The following is a 24,818-nucleotide window of genomic DNA, read 5'->3' as shown; positions in this document are numbered from 1 at the left end:
TATCATAAGTAAGCTTCTGACAAAGCTTATAGCTGTGATTTGTCAGGTTTGCATGAGTCGACAATGGTTCATTAGTGAGGGCTTGCCCCTCCATGCAGTTCACATCATGCATCATGGCCATTAGGGTGAGAAGAGGTCGTTCATATAACACTTTGCAGCAATTTGAGCCTCATCGACACAGTAAGAAACTCAAACTTACTGAAATCCTCTAACAAATATGGCAGCACGAGAACTATGCAATTGAGTGTCTCCATCACATTGTAATAATTTTGGTTCATTGTATGGTTGTCATACTTGTTATTGACTGACTGTGCAAACTCCGTCCAGTGGGGGGTGTTATACAAAAAGAGATGCTCATCCTGCATGACAGATTTGACAGGAATATAGACAGCATGCATCTTGCCTGATGGTTGAGGGCTACATATAATACAGGTCAGTGACAGCGGATGACAAGTTAGAGACACTTAGCACATCACTTGGATATAGCACAATGACCTTGACATTAAAGATTTGAGCAATCATTTTTTTGTGAGATCAGGATGATACTTGGCCAGGTCAGTCTTTGGCTCACTCAATTCTGTCAGTTTCCTCAATTTTATCAGCTTTAAATCAAAATTCAAGAGACAACAGAGATGTAACATCAACATCTTCTACATTGCGTGATCGAGGTTGCGATGCTCAGAGTTGAGATTGAAGTAGCACCAGAACTTGATGCCACTATGTGGAATAATTCAGGTGCAGTTTCTGTCTGAATTTTTGTGAGCATAGGTCAGTTCAATCAATTGTCTAGATGGATCCACTGTCCTGCAGTGGGGTATGCAGCTGCCAATCATGTCTCAACTCTGTGCCAAGCCATCATCAAAATTTCTGATGATACAGAGACTTTAGAAATGAAAAACTGAAATATACTCACTCGAGTTCTTGCAGCAATGAGCATGTACTCAAGTTGCACACCAGCACAAACTTGATGTCTCATGTATTATCTGCACTGTCAACAATATTATGAAGTAATCCATATTTATATGATTCAGCCTAGCTGATACAGCATTCGTGAATGTCTAATTCAAGATTACTGACGTGTTAGCAATGCAGAAACTGACTGTGAATGTCTACTGACATGTCTGATGACAACACATATTCCTTCCACAAATAATCTGCCATAAACTCAAAGTTCTTGAGTGATCAGATCATGTTGCGAATGAGACACACCTTCCCTTTGTGTAGATCAGTACAGATTTGGTCAGCAACATCTTGGCTGATTGAACTAATGAAAGAAAAATTAGCTGAATCCTCATGCATAGCTGATCATAAATCAAGAAACTTCACAAGTTAGATGTCGTCTTCATTGATGATGGTGAACTGGAGGTCACCCGATCGAGAAAATAGTGTAGAAAGTAGTGCGGATGCCCTGTTGACCACTGCACTTCTTGCACGTGCTCTGACAGCTGAACACCTTGAACATCCATAATGAAATCTAATAAGCGAATGTTGTCCATCGAGTCGAGGTGGTCTTAGATATTCTGGAGCAGCATCTGCAACTATATATTTGCGTGAATCTGCCAGTTCCAATATTGGCATCAGTGATGTCAGAGGATGAGAGGGAAGAAGTTGTCTGCCATGAATGAATAGCCTGCAGACTTTAGTACTAGCTGAATGCTAGCATTTAAATTTTAGTATTAGCATGCTGCTAACATTAGAATCTTAGTCTTACTCTTCTAACTATAGCACTGATATAGTGTTAACATCTGAACCTGAGTATTAACCTCCACATCTTACTACTAGCTTAGTATATGAGAACAAGGGTGTGACATAGTCACAATATTTTCATCATCTTTGATCAAACAAGAGTGAAAACAGATTTTGAAACTTTTTATCATAGTCTTCTATGAAAGATTGTAAAATGATTCAAGGAATGATTATTAATATTTCATACAATCTCCTTTCAATCTTTTCATCATCTTTCGAGATAAAAGATGTTAACAATATTTTAAATACTTTTATCACAAATTGACAGTGAAGATGCTTAAAAAATTTGAACTTTTTCTTCGATATTTTTACCATCTTTCATTTTAAAGCATTGATTGCTTCACCCAGTATGCACAGTGATACAGCACCAGTTTTGAGCAATAGATGAAGGTATATATATATATCGCAGAGTAGAGATGATCAATCTCGCTATGATCATGCATGATACACCAGATGTGATGACTCATCAAAGAAATTTTAACTTTACATTATAATGTTTCTAAGTTTCCAGATATATATTAATTATTTGACTGCTGTGGATTATTGTTACATTGCCACATTTGATACAAGTGAAAATTCACATTATATATTAATACTAGAATATGTTCAAGGTGCACTGAGAAATATAGATAAATTTAACAAAGTGTAGTAGAGATTGTCATCAAGCTAGTTCTATAATATGCTTGACTTTATAATTAGCTACTTTTACAGATCTATTCATGTACTTATTGTCATGCTTGCTGGTTTAAGTAGAACCAAACCCATTGTTGTATGTCTGATGCCACTGTGAAAAAGAACTGATGTCACCAAAGTGTGTCAATCATAAAGATGGAGATCATGCTAATATAAGAAACATCATGGCTATTACCCTTGTCTGACACTTCTGTCATATTTTGTCTGTGAGATCTTTTATACATATTTGACACTATTTATTTATGACACATTTTTAGTATAGATTTTTTATAGATAGATTGTGTATTATTTTATAAATAAGTTTGAACACCAGGATCTCAGTGAGCAACACTAAGCAATGATTGAGGTTTGTCATGTCATTATCACTTCATTATATGTCACAGTGATCCAGTTTCTTCTTAGGCTGTAAATGAGCCTGCAATCACAAAACTCAGAGCCCATTATGATCACTAAATAATACCACACTTGCTATGGTTCCTGCATGCTTATTAGGATGACCATGGCATGATTATAGAGAGAGAGAGGCAGCAGTGCCAGAGAAATTGCAAAGCATAATAAGGGTCTGTTGTAAAATTCACTAATTCTTTATGATATATTAATTTTATCTGAATCATTCAGTCTAATGAGGTTCTTGAGATAGGGATGGTGTCAGTGTTTGAGTATGTCAAGGTTTTCAGTAAGCCATTCAGTTATTGAATATTGTATTTAGAGCTCAAAAGTTTTTGAATTTAGAATAGCTTTATGTATGTACTCTTGAATCAAAAATTTATCAGAATAACAGATTCTGCAATGAAATGAGTGTAACTCATATCGAAAAGTGCAATTAACTTATCACAAGTGATATTGAATGTAGTTATCTCAGACAAAGGTGCAGATACTGGGTGAAACAATCAATAATTTAAGATGAAAGATAATAAAGATATTGAAGAAAAAGTTTATATATTTTCAGCATATTTATTATTAATATGTGATAAAAGAATTCAAAACATTTCTAATATCCTTTCTTAATGATAAAATATTGGAAACAATTGAATACAATATTAGCAATCAACTTTTCATTTATTTGACAATCTTTTAGACAAAGTTATAACAAAACATTTTAAAGTTGTTTTTAAATCTTCTCTTATCAAGAATGATAACCATATTGTGATCATGTGACATCATTATTATTTTACACTAAGCCAGTACTAGAATATAAAGATTAATATTATGCTAATACTAATTTTTAGATCTTAGTACTCATACAGCACTTTTATGATACTAATATATACACCTTACTACATACTAGCTTAGTACTAGAATATTGCTAATATTGAAACCTCAGTATTACTTTTTCACTATAGTACTAGTATAGTGGTAATATATAAATCTGAGTATGAACCTCCATATCTTAGTACTAGCATAGTATATGATGACAAGGGTGTGACATAGTCACAATATGTTCATCATCCTTAAAATAAAAGAATGAAATACATTTTCAAAATTTTGAATCAAAGCTTTGTCTGAAAAATTATAAAATAATTGAAGAAATGATTATTAATAATTTATTCAATCCTTTTATTACTCTTTACATGAAAATATATTAAAAATATATTACATTTATAGAGCCTCCAAACATTTGAGCTTTTTCTTTGATATCTTCACCATCTTTCACCTTTCAAACAATCTGAGAAGCATGAGTGAAAATCCTCTATAGAACCTGAAGCAGAAGAAACAAATGACTTTGATGGCTATTGCTTGCAGTGCAGCCTCAGCATACATGGTAGCAGAGACTTTGAGGTAACCTGAACATGTGAAGTTATATCAGCAGCTTATTAAATGAAATTTGTGAGTGAGTACCTTGACAAATGAAGGTGATCCATAAAAGCATGAACTCACAAAAAGAATGAAAATAGTGAGAAGCTGTTATGTGAGGTGACAGATGTGATCAGTCTTTTTGACCAGAGATGAATTATGTCTCAAGTCATTGTCTTTCTGCTATTCACATGTCACTGGCTCATTTTTCTGATCATTCAGACAGGACAAAAAGAACTTGAATTACAGTGCAAAAAGTGCATGGCTGGCTCAGCTCAAAAGCCATCAGCAAATTTGCAATCACTACATGAAGCAATCAATGATTTGAGATGAAAGATGATAAAGATATTAAAGAGAAAGCTCAAACCTTTCAACCATCTTTACTGTTAATTTGTGATAAAAGAATTTAAATATTTTAACATCTTTTATTGTAAAGAATGATGACAAAAATTGAAAGGAGTGTGGATGAAATCTTGATAACCATTTCTTCAATTGTTTCAGACATTTTCATACAAAAATACATGTGACCAACAATTTTAAAACCTTTTTGCAGTTGTTTTTATTAAAACTGATGAAAATATTGTGATCATGATACACCCATGTCATTATATATAAAGCTAGTACTGAGGTATGGAGATTTAATACTTAGATTTATATACTATATACCACTACACTAGTACTATGATTAAGAGGATCATATCAAGATTCTAATGTTGGCATTATGCTAATACTAAGGTCCAAATGTTTACTATGTTGATATTATGCTAGTACAAAATCTAAATGCTAGTACTGTGCTAGTACTAGACTATGTTAAAACTATGCTAGTAGTAAGGTCTGAAGATTAGTACTAAGATTTAAATGTCAATATTACTATATTTTAGTACTATACTACCACTAAGACTTCAAAAAAGATAACACTAACTTTAAAACTGGATATTAACCTTCATATTGTAATATTAGCTTAGTGTAGAATGACAATGATGTGACATGATCACAATATGTTCATCATCTTTGACAAGAAAAGAATCAAAAATAATTTGAAACTTTTTATTATCACTTTGTCTACAAGATTATGGAATGATTGAAGAAATGATTGCTAATATGTCATCCAATCTTTTTCATCTTTTTATCATCTTCAACAAGAAGAGATGTTAATAATATCTTGAATCTCTTTATCACAAACTGATAGTAAACATGCTAGAAAGATTTGAACTTTTTCTTCAATATTTTACCATCACTCACACTGGATGGAACAATCAATAATTTGAGGTGAAAGATGGTAAAGATATTGAAGTAAACAGTTAAATCCTTTTAGCATTTTTACTGTCAACTAATGATAAAAGGATTTCAGATATTATTAACATCTTTTTTTGTTAAAGATGATGAAAAGATTGAAAAAAGATTAGATGACATATTTGCAATTATTTTTTCAATTATTTTACAATCTTTTAGAGAAAGCTATGAAAAATATTTTAGAAATTGTTTTTCATTCTTTTCTCATCATCTTTGATGAACATGTTGTAATCATATCACATCATTATCGTTCTACACTAATCCAATATTAGGATATAAAGGATAATACTTAGATCTCAATGTTAATACTATCTCTTGAAGCCTTAGTATGAGCATAGTATGAGCATGCTACTAATACTGAGTGAAGCAATCAATAATTTAAGGTGCAAGATGGCAAAAATATTGAAGAAAAAGTTCAAATCTTTTAAGCATCTTCACTGTCAATTTGTGATAAAAGTATTTAAAATATTCTTAACATCTTTTGTTGTGAAAGATGATGAAAAGATTGAAAGGGGATTGGATGAAATATTAATCATCATTTCTTCAATCATTTTACAATGTTTCATGTAGAATTTATGATGAAAAGTCTTAAAATCCTTTTTCACTTTTTTGATTAAAGATGATGAAAATATTATGACTATGGCACACTCTTGTTTTCATATACTAAGCTAGCACCAAGATATAAAGATTAATACTCAGATTTACATATATGTCAGCATTATACTAGTACTATGGTCAGAAGAGTAATACTAAGATTCTAATGTTAGCAGCATGCTAATACTAAGATTTAAATGCTAGTATTGTGTGATCTGTCAAGAGTACTGCAATAGTACTATGCCAAAGGCCTCAAACAATAGTACTATGCTAGTACTAAGGCTTCAGGAAATAGTATTATGCTACTATAATATCTAAAGATTAGTACTATTCTAATGCTAAGATTCAAATGTTGATACTATGCTAGCACTTAGCTAGTACTAAGGTTTGAAGGTTAGTACTAAGACTTAAATATTAGTACTACACTAGTGTTATACTAATACTAGGCTAGTACTACACTAGTGTTATACTAATACTAGGCTAGTACTAAAGTCTAGAGCTTAATACTGTGCTAGTACTATATCAGCGCTAAGGAATAAATGCTAGTACTAACATTTAAATGTGAGTATTAGACTTCATATCCTAGTACTGACTTGGTGTGAAATGATAATTATGTGATATGATTACAATATGTTCATCATCTTTTATAAAAAAAAGAATGAAAATGATTTTAAACATTTTTATCCTTTTGTTTGAAAGATCATAAAACATTATTTTCTAATATTTCATTCAATCTCTTTTCAACCTTTCTATCATCTTTGACAAGAAAAAATGTTTAGAATATTTAGAATTCATTTATCACAAATTGACAATAAAGACACTAAAAAGATTTGAACTTTTTCTTCAATATCTTTATCATCTGTGATATCAAATTATTAATTGTTTCACCCAGTGGTTGACAGCTGAAGATGAGAACATAGTCAAGAGAGGAAGGATAGAGGTAAGTGATCAGTTTGTGTTGACAGATTGCACTCAACTGGGCTAACTATATGGTAATGTATGTTTACTGAGAGGCAAACTGATGCTGTCTGTAGCAGCAAATATGTGTACATACATATTTGCTCCTCTGCACATGGACCACCAAATGCTTCCTATTTCATCTGCCTGTCTACTTTTTGCAGTGTGACATAGCTCACCAGATTTCAACAAGTACCAACTTTTGAGGCCTTAGTACTAGCATAGTATTAGCATAGTACTAATATATAGACCTTAGCACTAGCTGACTACTAGCATATTGCTAACATTAGAATCTTAGTATTATTTTCCTGATCATAGCACTAGCATAGTGCTAACATATAAATCTGAGTATTAACCTTCACATCTTAGTGCTAGATTACAAGTATATGATGACAAGGGTGTGACACTGTCACAATATCTTTATTATCCTTGACAAAAAAGAGTGAAAAATGTTTTTGAAACTTTTTATCATAACTTTATATGAAATATTAAAGAATGATTGAAGAAAGATTTTATTCAATCTCCTTTTAATTTTTCATCATCCTTTGTAAGATAAAATGTTAAAAATATATGTAATCCTTTTATTTAGATTAACTTCTTAGTCAAGCATGACCAGGATCCAGTAGTTGTATGGAAGGAGAATAATGGTAGATCGCCGGGAATGGAATTAATGCAAAGGTGTTGTTGCAAGGCAGCGATTGGATCAGAAGGGCCACATTGACGTGTAATTGTGACTTGTTCACCAGCACATTTCTTGACCTTTGTAAAAGAAAGATGCAGAGAACGAGATCCATTCAATGAGGATGCTTCGTGAAGATGGTTGCGAAGAGGGACTCTGCTAGGATCAAAGCGAGTCTGAGAGGTTGGAAAGATCTCTCCGAGATGAAGCTGGCCCTAAAAGGCCACATTGGCCGCACATAGAATGCAGAGCAGCTCCGGATCAGATGCGTTGAGTTCACGATGAAGAAGCTCCAGCATCGAGCGTGTGATTGGTAGCTGAGGGGTTTGTCGATCAGGACTGAGGCGTTCAACGGCATTGAGAATGTAGGCAAGGTGAGGGCCTCCATGCCATGCTACGCCTTGAATGATATGCCATGTGCGCACAGCAGATAACATATTTTGAACAGAGGAACGACCGTGAGACCCCGCTTTTGATGCCGCAAATGCACAAAGCAGGAACTCATCGGCAGGGAGGTGCATGCCAAGGAAAATGTTCTCCGCATCACAAAAGGCCATAAAGGACTGCAAAGATGCACCGTATTGGTTAAGGGTAGAGGTGGCGAGGCATTGCGACAAAACTGACTCGGTGTGAACTGTGGTATCGACAGATAAGACATAACGAGAGGAAGAGGCCAGGTTTGGGTTGCAGCTGATCGTCGGGCTAGTTTGGAACAAAGAATGTGCTGATTTGCTGGGTACAGTGTGCGTGGAATAAGGTTTCTGTCGGCCAGCTTTCGTTCGCTCATGACGAACAGCACCACCAGAACTCGGACGGACAATAGCAGGTTTGAGGAGCGAGCCATGCAGAGTGTTGTGTAACTGGGAGGAAAACTGCTCGATGAAGGTGTTGAAGAAGGTGTTGAAGGTATCAGACTCCATGGCATGAACACGGGAGGTGAGCCAAAAGAATAGGAGATGAATTGTGGCCGACATGGTGCATATGAATATTTAACAATAATTATAAGGTTACATGATAATACTGCGCTAATTACCGTACATGCTCGAGAAAGCGTGCTAGATGAGATGGCACAGAAAATAGGTAGCGCAAATGAGAAGTACGTGGAGGAAAGGTGCCACGAGAAGGTGGGTCTGCAAGGTTATCCTTTGTATTCACATATTCAGTCCGAATCCACAAACCATGGGCAGAGAATAAAGATACGATTTTCTGCAGAATCTGATTCTGCGAGATGCTGTGGGAACGACCGGCTTCCAAGGCACTGATCACTCCTTTGTTGTCAGAACGGATGAGAAACCGGTGCGCAACCTTGCCATCAGCAACCAGGTAGCATACAGCCAGTTCGACAGTGACCATCTCTGCCCATCCTATATCACGTCCTTCAGATTTCCAACCCGGGAGAAGACACCAGGCCTGCCAGTTGCCATTGATGACAAGACCTATGCCCCAGGAGGAAGAAGCGTCAACAAAGATAGAGAGCGACTCGTCATCGGGTGGTACGAACAGTTTCGACCCACAGAAAGGCCGGGATAGTGTACTTCTCCACCAGTCAACGTCGGTGATTACTGCGACGAGAATGCGATGTTTGACATATGGATTCACTGTCGATGAGAAGGCAGCATTCATATGGTAAAAGGACAGTAGGTGAGAACGACCTTCAGGTATGGCGAGGCAGCAGTGTGTTAAGGTGCCTATGACAGCCGCACAGTCCTTATGTGATACAGAAGCACCGCATACCCAGGGCGCGAGGCGAAGAAGGTATTTTGCTTTCTTCTTCTCTGGTAGTTCGACAGTACAGTCCGGTATGCACCAGTGAAAACCGTGGTAGTCGAAGGCTGGTGCGAATGGAATGTGTTTCGGCAAGGACCATGGCCATCCAAGACGCGCCGTGACTGAAAAGATGAGAGACTCATCATAGGAATAGATGAATGAACCACCCGGAGTTCTGCCTATGGGGTATCGAAAGAATATGAAATCGTTGACCCATTTGATAAGATCTTGAACACCTTTGAACTTGAAGATGCGCACAAGAGCATCAGCGCCACGACCAAATATGCCATTGGAACTGGCAGACCCAAAGGCAGCACAATGATCGATGTATACGAGGCCATTCCACATGACAACGATGAAGTTTTGATCTGAGAGGGCGATGGGCATGCATCGATATGCCTTTTCGACATCATTGACACAGACCTGTGTACCAGGGAGTGCATTCACGAGCAGTAGTACACACTGCGTGAAGGTACCCCATTCAGTAAGAAACTCATCAGGGTCAATGTCGGAGTTGACGGAAGGTATTGCAGGGTCATCGCATGGATAGGACATATCTTGGATAATGCGAAAAATACCGGGGCTATTGGCTTTGGGAACAGTGCTGAGAGAGGAAGTGCAAAAAGGACCGATGAGAGACTCTAGACGAGCGGGGTGAAAGGGATCAGAGTAGCGGTGTGTGGCCAGTTCAGTGGATATGTGTAGCTCTACAGCCTCAGGATGATCTGTGGCTGATTTATGATTACGAGGAATGTATGTAGATGTGAGCGAGGAAGATACACTGAGTCAGAAGCCATTTTGAATGCCCAATGGAACGTCACCGAAGTCATCAAGACAGCCAGCTATTGTTAACTCCTCCAACCATGCGTCCCAGCGCAGGGGAGTGACAACGGATCGCACATCAGTGGGAATGGCAGATTTGAGCGTTGTGTCCGGAATGCCCACAGAGGAAGCAGACATGCTGTCGCTGACAACCGTGACAACTGGTGAGGTTGAAACGGAAGCAGATATTGAGGCCGTTGGGTGCGAAGAACTTCCTGTCACGACGCTGTAAGAATGGCGGCTGGTCACACGTGCAATCAGTGCCTTTATGCTTGGTGCTCCCACAGGCAAGGCATCGCAGAGTGCCGGCAGTGGGGTGTCTCCAACCAGGGTCTGAGGTGGAGCCAGTCTCACGTTGCTGTCCGGAGTGCTCACGAAAGAAGCGAAAGGGCTCTGTAGCAGCGCCGGTCACCAGAGTAGCGTGTGAGGTCATACGCTGATTGGTTGGAGGATTATGCACCAGATCGTAAATGTATCCTGCCTGGTTGTGGGTGCCCATATTGAACCCGGTGATACAGTCCTCGTGAATGCGAGCGTAGAGTCCAGCCTGTCATAGCGATGGCGTGACAGCGACACCGTTGTAATGCTGATGGCAGATCGTGATGTCAAGCACAATGTACACACCGATGCGTTCAGCCCAATCAACGCGGCTGATGATGTTAGTGAAATGTGCTTCAAATTCATCAGCTAAATGGATCCATCCGTGACCTGGATAATGGTTCTGAATGAGGGATAGGTATCATGGGTACGCCTGCTGGAACTCGGCAGTGGAAAGGAATGGTTCACGGGATGCATCAAGGACCAGTAACGACACAGTGACAGACCCATTTTCGACTTTCAGAGTCTCCTTTTGGCGATGTGCCAGCCTATGAACATTGCGACAGGCATCATTCGTCAGGGCAGTGAGAGGGATGTATGTCTTTAGTCCAGAGCGAATGACTTGGATGACAGCGGGAGGATCCATAAGGCAGTCAGGATCAAGCTCCATTGGGATGGCAGGAAAGTCATGCGACGATGGCTTGCATGGGCCAGAGGGTGTGGCGGTCGAGAGTCCAGAAGATCGCAAGGCTGCAGAGAGCCAATGGCATCAGCATGATTGTATGCACGAGGCAGAGGGGTGCGAGGTGCCCAGGGTAGTGGGGAGAATGTGAATGGAAAGCACAAAGTTAGGGTGTACCACCTGACTGAACTGGGTATGCCTCATGCGGGACACGAAAGGTGAGAAGTGCGAGTGTGCGCAAATATGTGAAATGCGAGAGTGCAATATAGAGGCACGAGGGCACACTAGGGGGGCACAAGGGCACGGTAGAAAGGCACAGAGGCGTGATAGATAGGTGCAAAGAAAGGTGCAGTAGGGGGGGGGGCATGAAGGGTGCAGTAGAGAGGTGCGAGGGGTGCAAGAAGAAGGCACGAAAGGCACAAGGAAGAGGTGCAAAGGCACAAGAAAGAGGCGCGAAAGGCACGAGAAAAAAAAAAGGCAGCGGCGCGAAGTGCACATGTGCCAGGACTAGGGTGGTGAGGACAGAGATGCACTTACCGAAGGATGGAGCCAATGAGGAGGGCTCGGGCAGGGTGGGAGGCCACCGCTGAGTGTTAGCCTGTGCCAAAAATGCCTCGTTTAGCATGCGAAGGTACTGTTGATATACATCGCATGCAGATGTGGGCAAGGAGGCCAACCGTGCATGAATGTCACCATCGAGGGTATCGGTAGTGTCTCCCTGTGTTCGGGCCAAAATCGCCTCTGCATCACCGAGACCAGGTGACGAAGGAGATGAGGGAGCTGTGGGTGGTGGGGAGGAGTGCCTCGAGAGATGCTCGGTCTCTGTGAGGGAAGAGTGCCTGGCAGGGGGAGCCCGTGACTTTCCTTTTCGAGAGGCAGCGACGGTCGTGCGCCAAGGGCACTTGGGTGGGCGTGCGTCTGGGAGGCTGACTGGACATTGGTGACAGTGCAGCACAGGGCTGGGAGAGAGCGCATTAGTGGTGTCACCACCTGGGGCATGCTCGATGGTGTTAGAGATCTCCAGAGGTGGTGCAGTGGCACGAGAAGCAGTCCACGTCCGGCAATCAGAGGGGAGAACCATGCAGGGGATCCGTGGACGCCGCGGGGGAGGTGGAATGACGTCACTGGGTAAAAATGTGGGTAGCGCCGAAGAGGAGGGGTTGATGTCATGGTCCTCGGGCGTGAACTCGTCGTCCCCAGGCTGGATCTCCCCAGTGTTCGGCTGCAAGGAAGGCAGCAGGATAGCAAAAGTTTAAACTTTTTCTTCAATATCTTTACCATATTTCACCTCATGTTAATGATTGCTTCACCTAGTGTTAGATGGTCTGTGCACAGGAGTTCCAAGAGTATAGATACATGTATATAGTGGTAATGTAATTATATCAGTTTGTATCTCAGATTCTCTTTTGATCACTGGAGATATTGACTGATTTCTGGCCAGTTTTGTGCCTAAAGTTAACACAAACTGATCAGCCATGTCAAGTTTCTTGCTTGTTTGCTTGTCATACATACCTTTCAGACATAATCCTCATCCTCTCAATGTTGTACCATGGCTGAAGATTGTGAATGTCATTCTGATTTTTCTATCAATGGAGGGTAACTATAGACTGTGAGCAATGAAATGCAGGCAGTGCTGGTGCAAAATGACTTGAAAAAGTGAATGGAGCCAAAGGTGAAGGTAAAAAAGGGATCACACCAGAGAAGGCATTAAGCAAGGTGCTGAGGCACAGATGAGGATTATATGTACTTCAGGTGAGAGAGAACCAGCTGACACTTCTGAAAGAGGAGAAGGACTCTCTGTGAGTGCTGGTTCAGGTTATGTAACACCCCTAGGACAAAGAAATTCACCATGAAGTTGGTCAAGTGGCAGACATTCAATCATGTGCAGATGCAGGAGGGTGAGTTGGGCCAGAAATGAATTGCTAAAATGTGACAAGGGCACTGAAGATGATTGATGTTGAGGTTGAGAAGGCTCAGAAGGTGTTGGCCCTGCTTATGAGACCAACAGACAAGTATAAGCAAGGTGGTGTTGCAGGTCAGTGACATAGACATCATTAAGCAGACTTCACTCAAGTCAGCATAAAGATCCTGAATGAGGAGATGAGGCACAGTAGATCAGATGATGCAGGGAGCATGAAGATGGTGACCTATTAGTCTCATTCTCAGACCCTCTGTACTTGGTGGCTGATGTCACTGGAGACACCCGATCGGAGATCGAAAAACTGAAACACACAAAAAGTACAGAGGGTCTGGTGGGTTTTGGTAGGGCAGATGTAGATAAGGCGATCACCTGACCATTACGCACTTGCTATGTGCCAACCACTCTGCATTTTGACATGTATGCGCACATCATTCTTACTTGTAGTTTTGTGTTCTTTGTGTATTGTACTGTCTAAGCTTTACAGCTATCTCTGTTTCTCTCTCTCTGACTTGCCCTGTCTGACCAATGGCTACTAGTCAGTCTATGAGTGGCAGTATAATGCTGACACTTTCAGATACTGTCTACAAGCTACTCGATGAAGCTCACACTGCTGCAAGCTATCAAAGGAATTACTCTTTAGCGAAGATTCGTGCACAGCTGACTACAGAATTTAAGGGGGGTCTTCATTCAACATAAATGTGCATCCATATGACTGGCAGCTGGCAGTAACTGAAGCAATCTTGGTCAGAGTGGATGCTATTGTCATTGTCGGTACTGAGGCTGGAAAGATGATGCCTTTTGCAATGCCCCTGCCCCTAGACCATAACAGTTCTAAGATGATTATTATAATCTCACTGCTCAATGAGCTTGAGGAAGATCAGGTAAGTAAACCTGACAATATGCCTATCTACAGTGGCTGACAGTGTAATCAGGCATCAGGCTTCAGGAAGATGGGTCTCAGTGCAACAGCCATGAATGGTGAGAAACTACAGGAGCAACCAAACCTGATCAAGGTGTGTTTTCAAACCTCACATAAATGAACTCACATAATATCTATCTATTGTATCTAGGAGGTGAACAGCGCAAGCATAGGCTGCTGCTAACATCACCAGAAATGTGTACACAGCATCCAGAATTCTCAAGGCTCATGTGCTCATCAGAGTTCACACAATTGCAAGATGTGATCGCATTTGTTATCGATGAGGCACACTGTGTCTCGCTTTGGGGGAGAGAAGTTCCATACAAAGTATGCTGAGCTAAGCAAGTTATGATCATTTGTCCCTGTTATGGTTCTATTCCTTGTGACTTCTGTAATACTTCCACCTCATATACTGGCCGACATGCATTTGAAGCTGCTCATGAGTGACAGTAGAACATTCCTCATAAACCTTGGTAATGATCATTCTAACATCACTGTCACAGTATTAGGTGGCACCTTTCTTTTTGCACCATTAAAGTCATCATTTGGCAACCACAAGTGGTTATTCAGACACCAACCTTCATATTGATCTCACAAAGTAGATACTTGGACAAACAGCACAATACTGCCACATACATTGTGGATACGACTGTGTCTATCACATGATCACCACGTGCCCATGATTCAGCCACTCAGTCACGTGACACTGGCCACTTGCCCTATTTGGAAGTTGTCAGGTGTTGGTCACGTGACACCAGGCCACTTGCCCAGAAAGGAACCCTTTGGACCATCAAGCTAGCAAGCACCCAATTCGTTACTCAGATAAGTGACACCAGCCCTATTGGCTACTCCATAGTGGCCCCATGTCACCGCTCAATAGTGGCACCACCTTCAGGCAATTATCCCATTGAAGGAGATAGGATTCCTCAGCGTATCCACGGCCTTTGTCGATAGTTGTCATAGTAGCTACCAGAACTTAATTGGTTATGGTATCATGTTGACATATAGGTGTCAGGGGTATTTACCTTAGTATAGTGACTGAGGTCCCTACCTGCATGTATATAAGCACCCATGAGGAAGCTGGGTATCTTCAGTTTCATTCATCTATTTCATGTGGCCTAAACGGCCTTCACCCCCTTTTTGTGTGATATAAGGCTAAGGGTCCTTTAAGCCCCTTTTTGCAGGCTGCATGTCACTGCATGCCTTTTTGGCCTTGCCCTTTGTGGCAGGCCTCATTTTAGTATTTGTGCAGGTCACTGAGTGCAGCTAGCACCTTGCAGCCATTTCCTTGCCTTTTGGCAGGATCTATGAGGTGCCGTGACAATCACACCTTTCATCTGCTGCATGTGCCGTGCCTCCTTGAATCTCGATGCACTTAACTTTGCTATGAAAGAAGGTCTCAATGGTGAGCCACTGGTCTGTACGATCATATTCTTTGACAGCAAGGACTTTGCATACAGGGCTTGTAAACATCTTCAATTGCTACTGCCTAAACACTTGCGAGATGGGATCAATTTTCTGCAAGTTTCTTATAATAGTTGTTTGCCACATAGAAATGATTTTGCCAGCTGGAGAAATGTTTCAAGAAAGGGCTTCATATTTTGAGGTCATTTTGGTCTTCAGAAATTGCCCTACAGTCCGATGTGTGTGGGTGCATACATTGCAAGCCAGTGCTTCAGGCTTGCAATAAGTCACATAATCACCTTACCCACACCTGCCCTACTCAAACCTACCAGATGTTATAGTGCATATGCACATTTCATTTTTTTGATCTCCACTTGACATTTCCTGTGGTGCAGCCACCACGTGACACAGCATCTATAATGTCTGAAACTGAGACTAGTGACCTATGCAGGTTCAGGGGATGCCAAGTTGAAGAAGCAAAGGCCTGTGACTTGTTACAGGTGCAGGAAGGCAGGGCATGTTAATCATACTGTAAGTGCTCAGACAAGGAGAAAGTGATAGAGGATACTTTTACAATTTGATGAATAGTAGAGTGGAAATGGCAGCTAGCTCAAGGAATGCATTGGAATATGATGCTGAATATCAGTAAGCATCACTGCTGGCCTTTAGGTGACTGATTTCTAATTAGTTTTGTGCCTGAAGTCAACATGAGGATTAATGGCTGTCCACAGACACGAACACTGGGTGAAACAATCAATAATTTGAGGTAAAAGATGATAAACATATTGAAGAAAAAGTTCAAATCTTCTAAGCATCTTCACTGTCAATTTGTGATAAAAGTATTCATAATCTACTTAACATCTTTTGTTGTGAAAGATGATGAAAAGGTTGAAAGGAGATTGGTTGAAATATTGATAATCATTGCTTCAATCATTTTACAATCTTTCATACAAAACTATGATGAAAAGTTTCAAAATCTTTTTTCACTTTTTTTTGATCAAAGATGATAAAAATATTGTGACTATGTCACACCCTTGTTTTCATATACTAAGCTAGTACTAAGATATGGAGGTTAATACTTAGGTCCAGATATTAGTACTATCTCTTGAAGCCTTAGTACTAGCATAGTACTAGCATACAGTGACCCACAAAACTGTTGATAAGATTGCTTACTTCGACTTGTATGGTGAATATCTTCTCAACCACTGGGTTAAATAAATGTTATATGAGCTCATTTGAAAGCCTATTATCATGGCTTTACAATCAGTTTTGTTTATATTTTTCACATATTTGGATCTCAAGATATTTGATACTCTTTGAGGGCCACTCTTATCAACAGTTTTGTGGCACACACACAAGTTCTCAGAATATTGTGATTCTTGATGTGTTGACAGGGTTCCTTGTGGGAATATTGATTGAATGATCATGTTTCAACATGAACAATGTACAAACAGCCATACACAACTCTTCACACTCAACCAACATCATGCCAAAAGCTGTTGCTACTGAAACTGTCAACCATGTCATTGCTTTGCTTCAGAATGGCAAATTTCTTTGAGAAATTGAAGCTTTGACTGGGCTACACTATTCTACCATCAGTAAACTGTGCTACACACACTGCCCCACCATTCCTAAGGCCAAAGGAGGGCATCCTTCCCTTCTTACTGCTGCCAATCTTCGCTATGCTACTTGACTCATTGGGACTGGCAAGGCTACCACATCTCCTGCTGTGGCCAGAGCTCTTGGAGATGTTACTGGGAGGGTTGTCAATGCAGAGACAGTGCAAAGAGGTTGAAGAAGGCAGGAATGAAGGCTGTAGTGAAGTGAAAAAGGCCTTTACTCTCTGCAAGGCATCAGAAGGAGAGGATGGACTTCACTTTGGCTCACCAGTATTGGACTGTAGAGGACTGAAGAATGGTGGTATGGTCAGATGAGACAAAGATTAACAGGATGGGGTCAGATGGAAGGAAATGGGTGTGGAAGAAGCCAGGGGAGAGCCTCAGTGATAGGTTGGTGGAAGAGACTCAGAAGTTTGGAGGTGGATCCTTGATGATGTGGTGCTGTATGGGCTGGGATGGTGTGGGGTATGCCTGCAAGATTGATGGCAGGATGGATGCAGACCTTTATGTCAGCATTCTGGAGGATGAGCTGCAGAATAGCCTGGAGGATTGGGGCAAAACTGTGGAGGATGTGGTGTTTCAGCAAGACAATGACCCCAAGCACACCAGCAAGAAGGCCAAGGATTGGTTCAAAGACCATGATTTCAACACCATTCTATGGCCCTCTCAATCCCCAGATCTCAATCCGATAGAGAATTTGTGGGATCACCTCAAAAAGAAGCTTGCAGAGTATCAGGAGCCACCAAAGGGAATTACTGAGTTGTGGGAAAGGGTGGAGAAGGAATGGGAGGCTATTGGGAAGGAAGTGTGTCAGAATCTGATTGAAAGTATGCCAAGGAGGGTGGATGCAGGTGTGAAGGCAAAGGGAGGCTATACCAAGTACTGAAAGTATGAGTTTTGTAGAACCTGAATATGCACCACAAAACTGTTGATAAGAGTGGCCCTCAAAGAGTATCAAATATCTTGGGATCAAAATATGCTAAGGATATAAAAAAACTGCATTGAAAAGCTATGATAATAGGCTTTCCAATGAGCTCTTATAGCATTTATTCGGCCCAGTGGTTGAGGAGATATTCATCATACAAGTCGAAGTAAGCAATCTTATCAACAGTTTTGTAGGTCACTGTAGTTTTAAGCTAGTACCAAGGTCCGCAGATCAGTACTAAGGTTTGAAGATTAGTACTATGCTAGTACTATGCTAGTACTAAGGCTTCAAAGAGTAGTACTATGCTAGTACTAAGGTCCAAATGCTAGTACTATGCTAGCACTATGCCAGTACTAAGCTAGTGCTAAAATGTAAAGATCAATGCTATGCTAGTACTAAGGCTTCAAGAGATAGTACCAATATCTGGACCTAAGTATTTACCTCCATATCTTAGTACTAGCTTAGTATATGAAAACAAGGGTGTGACATAGTCACAATATTTTCATCATCTTTGATCAAAAAAGAGTAAAAAAAAGATTTTGAAACTTTTCATCATAGTTTTGTATGAAAGATTGTAAAATGATTGAAGAAATGATTATTAATATTTCATCCAATCTTCTTTTAACCTTTTCATCATCTTTCACAATAAAAGATGTTAAGTATATTATAAATACTTTTATCACAAATTGACAGTGAAGATGCTTAAAAGATTTGAACTTTTTCTTCAATATGTTTACCATCTTTCACCTCAAATTATTGATTGCTTCACCCAGTGGAAAAATGTCACAAGCATGAGAAATGAGATACATGTCTGATCATAGGCATGGAAAAAAAATAGGTTTCATGCTTATATGATTGCAGGCCACTCAGTAATGGATTATAAAAAAATTATAACCAAATGACTGGGTTATTTAGAACTTGCTCTCACAAGGTTGACATAAAGTCAGGCATATAGAGAATTGAAATGGAGATAGATGTATCAGGCCCTTCATCAGCCACTGGTCCTTGGTTAAAGCAATCAGAACATGCAGATTGTTTATCTGAACTTGCTGAACCTGCAGGCTCTTCATTGCAATGCACTGCATTCAGTGATTTTATGCTGCTCTCAAAGGCCCTTCAGCACACCAATCTGGACCCTCTTTACTTAAAAGCAGATGCACTGTTTTCTCTAACTTAGTCTCTGATACTGATTCTGAGATTGAATGTTCTGAGCATAATGATACTTTGTTGAACATTCTGCTACAAGAACTGGCACCCTTTGAAGCTCTCTGTGCATTTATTTTAGCAGTGTCATAGAAAAAGATCAATAAACTATGAATGAAAAGTTGAACAGACTAAACTGAAGTGCATATAAGTCAGCTACAACAGCATATGTGTTAGATAGTGGCCATGTGTTGATAATGTACAAGGTCATGTACTCACCATGTACTACAGTGAGCCACAAAACTGTTGCAATGTTTGCAACAGTTGCATTGTTTGACTTATATCTCAGGCAATAAAATAGCCAAATATGCAAACATAATATCATTAGAAAGCCAATGATATGAGCTTTTAAATGGCACTTTAATGAAGTAAATCGGCCTATTGGTTGGTGAGATACAAAATACTCTTTACAAAAGATGCATTGCAACAGTTTTGTGGCTGAAAACTCTGAAGACAAAAATACCCCCTTGCAGAAGTTTGTTTGCTTTAAGGTTTAAAGTTTTGATCATGTGATCTTTGTTGAACTTAGCATGAGTTGATCAACACCCAACAGACTGTTCAACTTCAACACAACCATCATGAAGAAGGTTTCTGCTACTCAGACTGCCCACATTCTCTCCCTGCTTGATCAAGGTCATTCTGTCAGACAGATTGCTCATCTGACTGCAGTCTATTACTTCACTGTGTCCAGAATTCACTCTGAGCATCATCCTGACATGCCTACATCTGGTGGAGGTCATCCTACAAAGCTTAATCCTGGAATCATTCACCATGCTACTCACCATCTTACCACTGGTCAGGCAGATACTGCTGTTGAAGTGACCAGACTTCTTCAAGATTTTGTCAACCAGCCCTTTCATGTGGAGACTATGCATAGAAAGCTCAAAAGCACTGGTCTGAAGGCTGTGGTAAAGCATAAACATCCTCTTCTCTCTAAGTGTCATAAGAGAGAAAGACTGGACTTTGCTGTTAGCCATCAGCACTGGACTGTGGAGGACTGGAAGAGGGTTATATGGTCAGATGAGACCAAAATCAACAGGTTAGGGTCAGATGGGAGGAAATGGGCATGGAAGAAGCCAGGGGAGGGACTCAGTGATAGGCTGATAGAAGGGACACTCAAGTTTGGGGGAGGAAGCCTCATGATGTGGGGGTGTATGGGCTGGGAAGGGATTGGATATGCCTGCAAGATTGATGGCAAGATGGATGCTGACCTTTATGTTTCTATTCTGGAGGATGAACTTCAGAATAGCATAGAGGAATGGGGCAAAACTGTGGAGAATGTGGTATCTCAGCAAGACAATGACCCCAAGCACACCAGAAAGAAAGCCAGGAAGTGACTACAGGAGCATGGTTTTGAGACTATGGTATGGCCTGCACAGTCTCCAGACCTCAACCCCATAGAACACCTCTGGCACCATCTCAAAAGAAGGCTGGCAGCATATGAAAATGCACCTGGAGGAATTGCAGAACTTTGGGACAGGGTACAGAAGGAATGGAATGGTATTGAGGCTTCTGTCTGTCAGAACTTAATTAACAGTATGCCAGACAGGGTTAGAGCTGTGTTGAGGGCAAAGGGAGGGTACACAAAGTACTGAAGTTGGGAATTTTTATATTTAAAACTGTCAGCCACAAAACTGTTGCAATGCATCTTTTATAAAGAATATCTTGTATCTCACTAACCAGTAGGCCAATTTACTTTATAAAAGTGCCATTTGAAAGCTCATATCATAGGCTTTCTAATGATATATATATTTCTATATTTAGCTATTTTAGTTCCTGAGATATAAGTCAAACAATGCAACTGTTGCAAACATTGCAACAGTTTTGTGGCTCACTGTATGTGTATTCTTGTGCTAACCTTGTACAAGCATAGGACTGCTATTGTGATATTTGCAGCTACTTTTGGTAGTTGATGGTGTCACATGAGCGAGAGCATCACATGCAGGAAGAGACAGGTTATAGGACTCTGAATTTCCAGTAATATGAGTGCTGCCCTACACATGAGGTTTTGGGCCTCTATTTATACGTAGAGCCTGTAGGTAAATTTTAAGGGGTTCAAAGAAGCATAGGGGGGGCGAAATGAGTAAAACAGTTAAGTAAAAGTGGGGAGTGACTAGAAAAGAAAATAGCTCAGCCACAGCTAAGATGGGGCTGTGGCTGGGAGAACAAGTGTCGGTGCTCTACGGAGTGTGCCATTACATATGCCCTCTAGCCATCGTATATGATGGATCTTGGCTGGATCAATTGGTGTCCATGCAGTTCGCATCAATGACCTCCTTATTCTTTGCAGTAGTCATGCGAGCTTGACGTGTGGTTTTGTTAATGGTGACTGAGGTACCCTGAGGCTGGGCCGAGGTGTTCAGACTTACTGCAGACAGACCTGCAGTGGTGAGTGTAGGGCTCTGGACAGCCACCGCAGAGGCAGGTTTTGCTGGAGTTTTTGCAGGAGCTGAGCCAGCCGGCATAGCAGATGAACCAGCGTGAGCTGAGCATTTGGCTGGGGGCTTACCACCAGGTCAGGTCACGTCATTCCCAGAATGGAAAGTGTCTTGCCCAGAAGGGAAGGTCACGCCACCCGAGTGTCTCCCAACCTTTCTTCACTTCCTCTTCTCCTGCCTCTCTTCATACATCTCCTGGGAGCATTCCTTTTGATGATGACTGGCATCCGCAGTGTTAACAATTGCATTCAAGGCAATTGCATGGGTACAAGTGGTGAAAAAGCATGAAAGACCGTCGGGGTCAGGAGGAGCTGAAGTCAGGGGTATTTCTGGGGCTGTGCACTCTGAAATGGAATTGAGCAGAAGGCAAGTGCCATGGATGTGAAGGGACTTGTCCACAGAGTCCAACTCCATAAACTGATAGCGGCAGGCCTCATCTCTGGCCCAAAGCTGCTAGAAGTCCTCATACCCTCCAGGCATAGGTGCATCGCCATTATAGCCTGATTCACAAAGGGCCCAGTTGTAGAGGATGTACTTCTGCACCTGGAAGGAGGAGTATTCTCATATCACATCAGCAGCGGCATCATGGATTTGATAATCGCCGGTCAGGGCAATGATGACCAGTGAATGGTGAAGAGTGCCTAGTACCATGATGATGATGAGAATAACGGCCACGGAGATATAATAATATAGGCAGCTGGAGCGAATAGAGCCAGGAGGAGATAGCATTGTATGATCTGAGCTATGTTCGAGAGGCTTGGACGAAGGAGAGGTTCATGTTCTTCGTCCCTTTATATATCTTGCAGTTTTGCCTTCGGGCTCAATGTTTTGAGGGTTCTTGTGTGAGCCTGATATGATCAGGCATCTCAGAAAAATTTGAGGGTCATCTGGGATCTTTCTCAATCCATTGGTAAGCTGCTCCACATTTTCAATTTCTAATAATTCGAAATAAGTGTGAAGAGCATCCAAGGACTCAGCCATCGAGAACGGAATCCAGGTATGATCCCTGCTCTTCCAAACAGCTTCAAAAACTGCATCTCGACCAGTACCAGTATAGAAGATTATTTTATCAATAGCCCATTCATTTTCTTGGTCTTTCAGCTCAGCAACTTGGCTGTCCAACCAGCCAGAAAATAACTGATCATCATTTGGTTCATGTGCTCGAAGTAAGGACACATGAAAGACGTCATGAATCCCTCGATGTTTCAAATTGAGGGGCAACTCTATCTTATAAGAGTTATTGCCATAGTCCTCAATAATTAGGTATGGACCAATGAATTTTGGAATCAGCTTGCGAGCTAATCCCCTCAGCAAAGATAAATTCTTGGTAGATAAATATACCAGATCACCCTTCACAAATGGTGCAGGGCGTCACTTACGATTAGCATAGCCAGTCTGCTTCATCCTAGCAGAAATGATGCTGTCATGAGTAGACATGAGTGCATACTTCACGTGCTGAGCATAGGCCTGAACTGCAGGATATTCGTCCTTTCCTTGATTGTCCTAGATCATTGGTCTGGGCATCCTCCCTGTATTCAGAAAGAAAGGAGAGTATCCAGTACTCTCAGACCGTGCCATATTGATAGCAAATTCAATAGAGGGTAGTTTAGACACCCAATCCTTCTGGTTAGGATTGATGCACTGTCTAAGCATCTGGGTAACAGTGCAATTAGCACATTCTGTGGAGCCATCAGACTGAGGGTGATATGCACTTGACATCCTCAGTTCCACACCTACAAGCTTGTGCAAGTGGTTCCAGAATAAACTAGTGAATAAGACATCTCGGTCGCTCACAATGTACTTGGGCATACCATGATGTTTATACACCTCAGAGAATATCAATTCTGCGATGTTCTTCACATTGTAATTGATCCTGCTAGGCACTAGATGTACCATAGTGGTCAGAAGATCGATTAATACTGTGATAGAATCATACGTGGCATCACGATCCTTCGACTCGGGCAGTGGACTGACAAAGTCAATTCCTATAGCCTCCCAAGGAGTACTAGGCATGGATAGTGGATTCAGCAAGCCATAAGGCTTCTGATTAGGTGGCTTGCTATGTCGACAAGTTATGCAAGTATCACAATACTTGCACACATCTGCTTCCATGGTCTCTGAGCAACTCAAGAGTCTTGTGCACGCCAAGATGCATCAGCAGCGAGTGAGTGTGTGAGATAACCATCTCTCTCGCACTCCAGCCATTTACCAGGACATTAGGCATGCATAATAATCACTTCCTGCTGTTGCACAGGACAACCAGGCCATTATGGATGTGAAAGTTCTTGAAGTGGCTCAGAGAAGCCAAGATGCGTGCATAGAACGCATCGTCTGAGTATTTTCTGTGCAGTGCATCACCGAGTACCACTCCTTCGGTACTCTCGAAGATGATGTCGAGGACATGATCCATGCAAACTTTGTCTGATCTGGGGCACCCACGAGGCAACTCTGACAAAGGCATGATGTCATCGTCAGCCACAGCCACGTCAGTCGCATTGAGTGGCTCTGCCACAGACACATTGCATAGCCTTTCCAGCTCACCCTCCAGGGCAGGCTGTAGCCAGTCATTTAGGACATCCATAGGAGCTTCTGCTGAAGCTGATTGAGTGTCACTAGTGGATGTTTCCTGCAGGGATGCACCCTCCTGGCATTCTGCATGAGGTTCATGGAGAATGACATGATGGATGCATTTAGTGAACTCGTGTGACATTTCTGTGTGATCAGTTTCAGCTGGAGCTGGTGTCGCATGATGGTGATGGGGCGCTGAGGAATGTGCCTTGCCATTAGAAGGTGGAGAGTCCACCTTGGCCACAGTTTCGTTGCGGGTGAGCACTGAATGCGTGCGAGCTGCCATCGCCTTCATCCCCATGTACACAGGCATGGAGATAGTGCAGCTCACCAAAAGATGAGGCAAATCCTCACCATCATCATACTGCATATACTCAGACACTGCCCAAACTGTGCCCGGGCTGTCATTTGAATAAATGCGAGACAAGGCATCTGCTAGAATGTTCTCAACCCCGGAAACATATTCAATCTCAAAG

The 24,818-nt window shown here is 41.3% G+C and overlaps 5 protein-coding genes across 5 annotated transcripts; 1 reads left to right on the top strand and 4 right to left on the bottom strand.

Annotated features, from left to right (window-relative positions):
• Nucleotides 1-7,971: 7,971 nt before the first annotated feature.
• Nucleotides 7,972-8,730, bottom strand: LAESUDRAFT_716229 (uncharacterized protein; the record flags this gene model as incomplete). The annotated part of the gene is made up of 1 exon (XM_040907231.1): nt 7,972-8,730. One exon carries the CDS (start codon nt 8,728-8,730, stop codon nt 7,972-7,974), a length of 759 nt encoding a protein of 252 aa, XP_040761153.1.
• A 1,399-nt stretch (nt 8,731-10,129) lies between these two features.
• On the bottom strand, nt 10,130-10,309 carry LAESUDRAFT_628754 (uncharacterized protein; the record flags this gene model as incomplete). The annotated part of the gene is made up of 1 exon (XM_040903368.1): nt 10,130-10,309. A coding segment is annotated over one exon (180 nt), but the record flags the coding sequence as incomplete, so codon positions are not given.
• Nucleotides 10,310-11,084: 775 nt separating this feature from the next.
• LAESUDRAFT_761987 (uncharacterized protein) lies at nt 11,085-12,868 on the bottom strand (the record flags this gene model as incomplete). Its single annotated transcript, XM_040913009.1, has 4 exons — nt 11,085-11,413; nt 11,883-12,567; nt 12,773-12,794; nt 12,858-12,868. 4 exons carry the CDS (start codon nt 12,866-12,868, stop codon nt 11,085-11,087), a joined length of 1,047 nt encoding a protein of 348 aa, XP_040761151.1.
• A 1,201-nt stretch (nt 12,869-14,069) lies between these two features.
• LAESUDRAFT_761986 (uncharacterized protein) lies at nt 14,070-14,369 on the top strand (the record flags this gene model as incomplete). The annotated part of the gene is made up of 3 exons (XM_040913008.1): nt 14,070-14,147; nt 14,199-14,279; nt 14,337-14,369. The coding sequence occupies 3 exons, from the start codon at nt 14,070-14,072 to the stop codon at nt 14,367-14,369; spliced, it is 192 nt and encodes a 63-aa protein (XP_040761150.1).
• A 9,638-nt stretch (nt 14,370-24,007) lies between these two features.
• On the bottom strand, nt 24,008-24,655 carry LAESUDRAFT_761984 (uncharacterized protein; the record flags this gene model as incomplete). The annotated part of the gene is made up of 1 exon (XM_040913007.1): nt 24,008-24,655. The coding sequence occupies one exon, from the start codon at nt 24,653-24,655 to the stop codon at nt 24,008-24,010; it is 648 nt and encodes a 215-aa protein (XP_040761149.1).
• Nucleotides 24,656-24,818: the final 163 nt, after the last annotated feature.

This window comes from Laetiporus sulphureus (assembly GCF_001632365.1).
Source record: "Laetiporus sulphureus 93-53 unplaced genomic scaffold LAESUscaffold_40, whole genome shotgun sequence".
Taxonomy (NCBI): domain Eukaryota; kingdom Fungi; phylum Basidiomycota; class Agaricomycetes; order Polyporales; family Laetiporaceae; genus Laetiporus; species Laetiporus sulphureus.
Note: the sequence above shows the minus strand (reverse complement) of the source record. Positions and strands in the feature narration are given on the sequence as shown.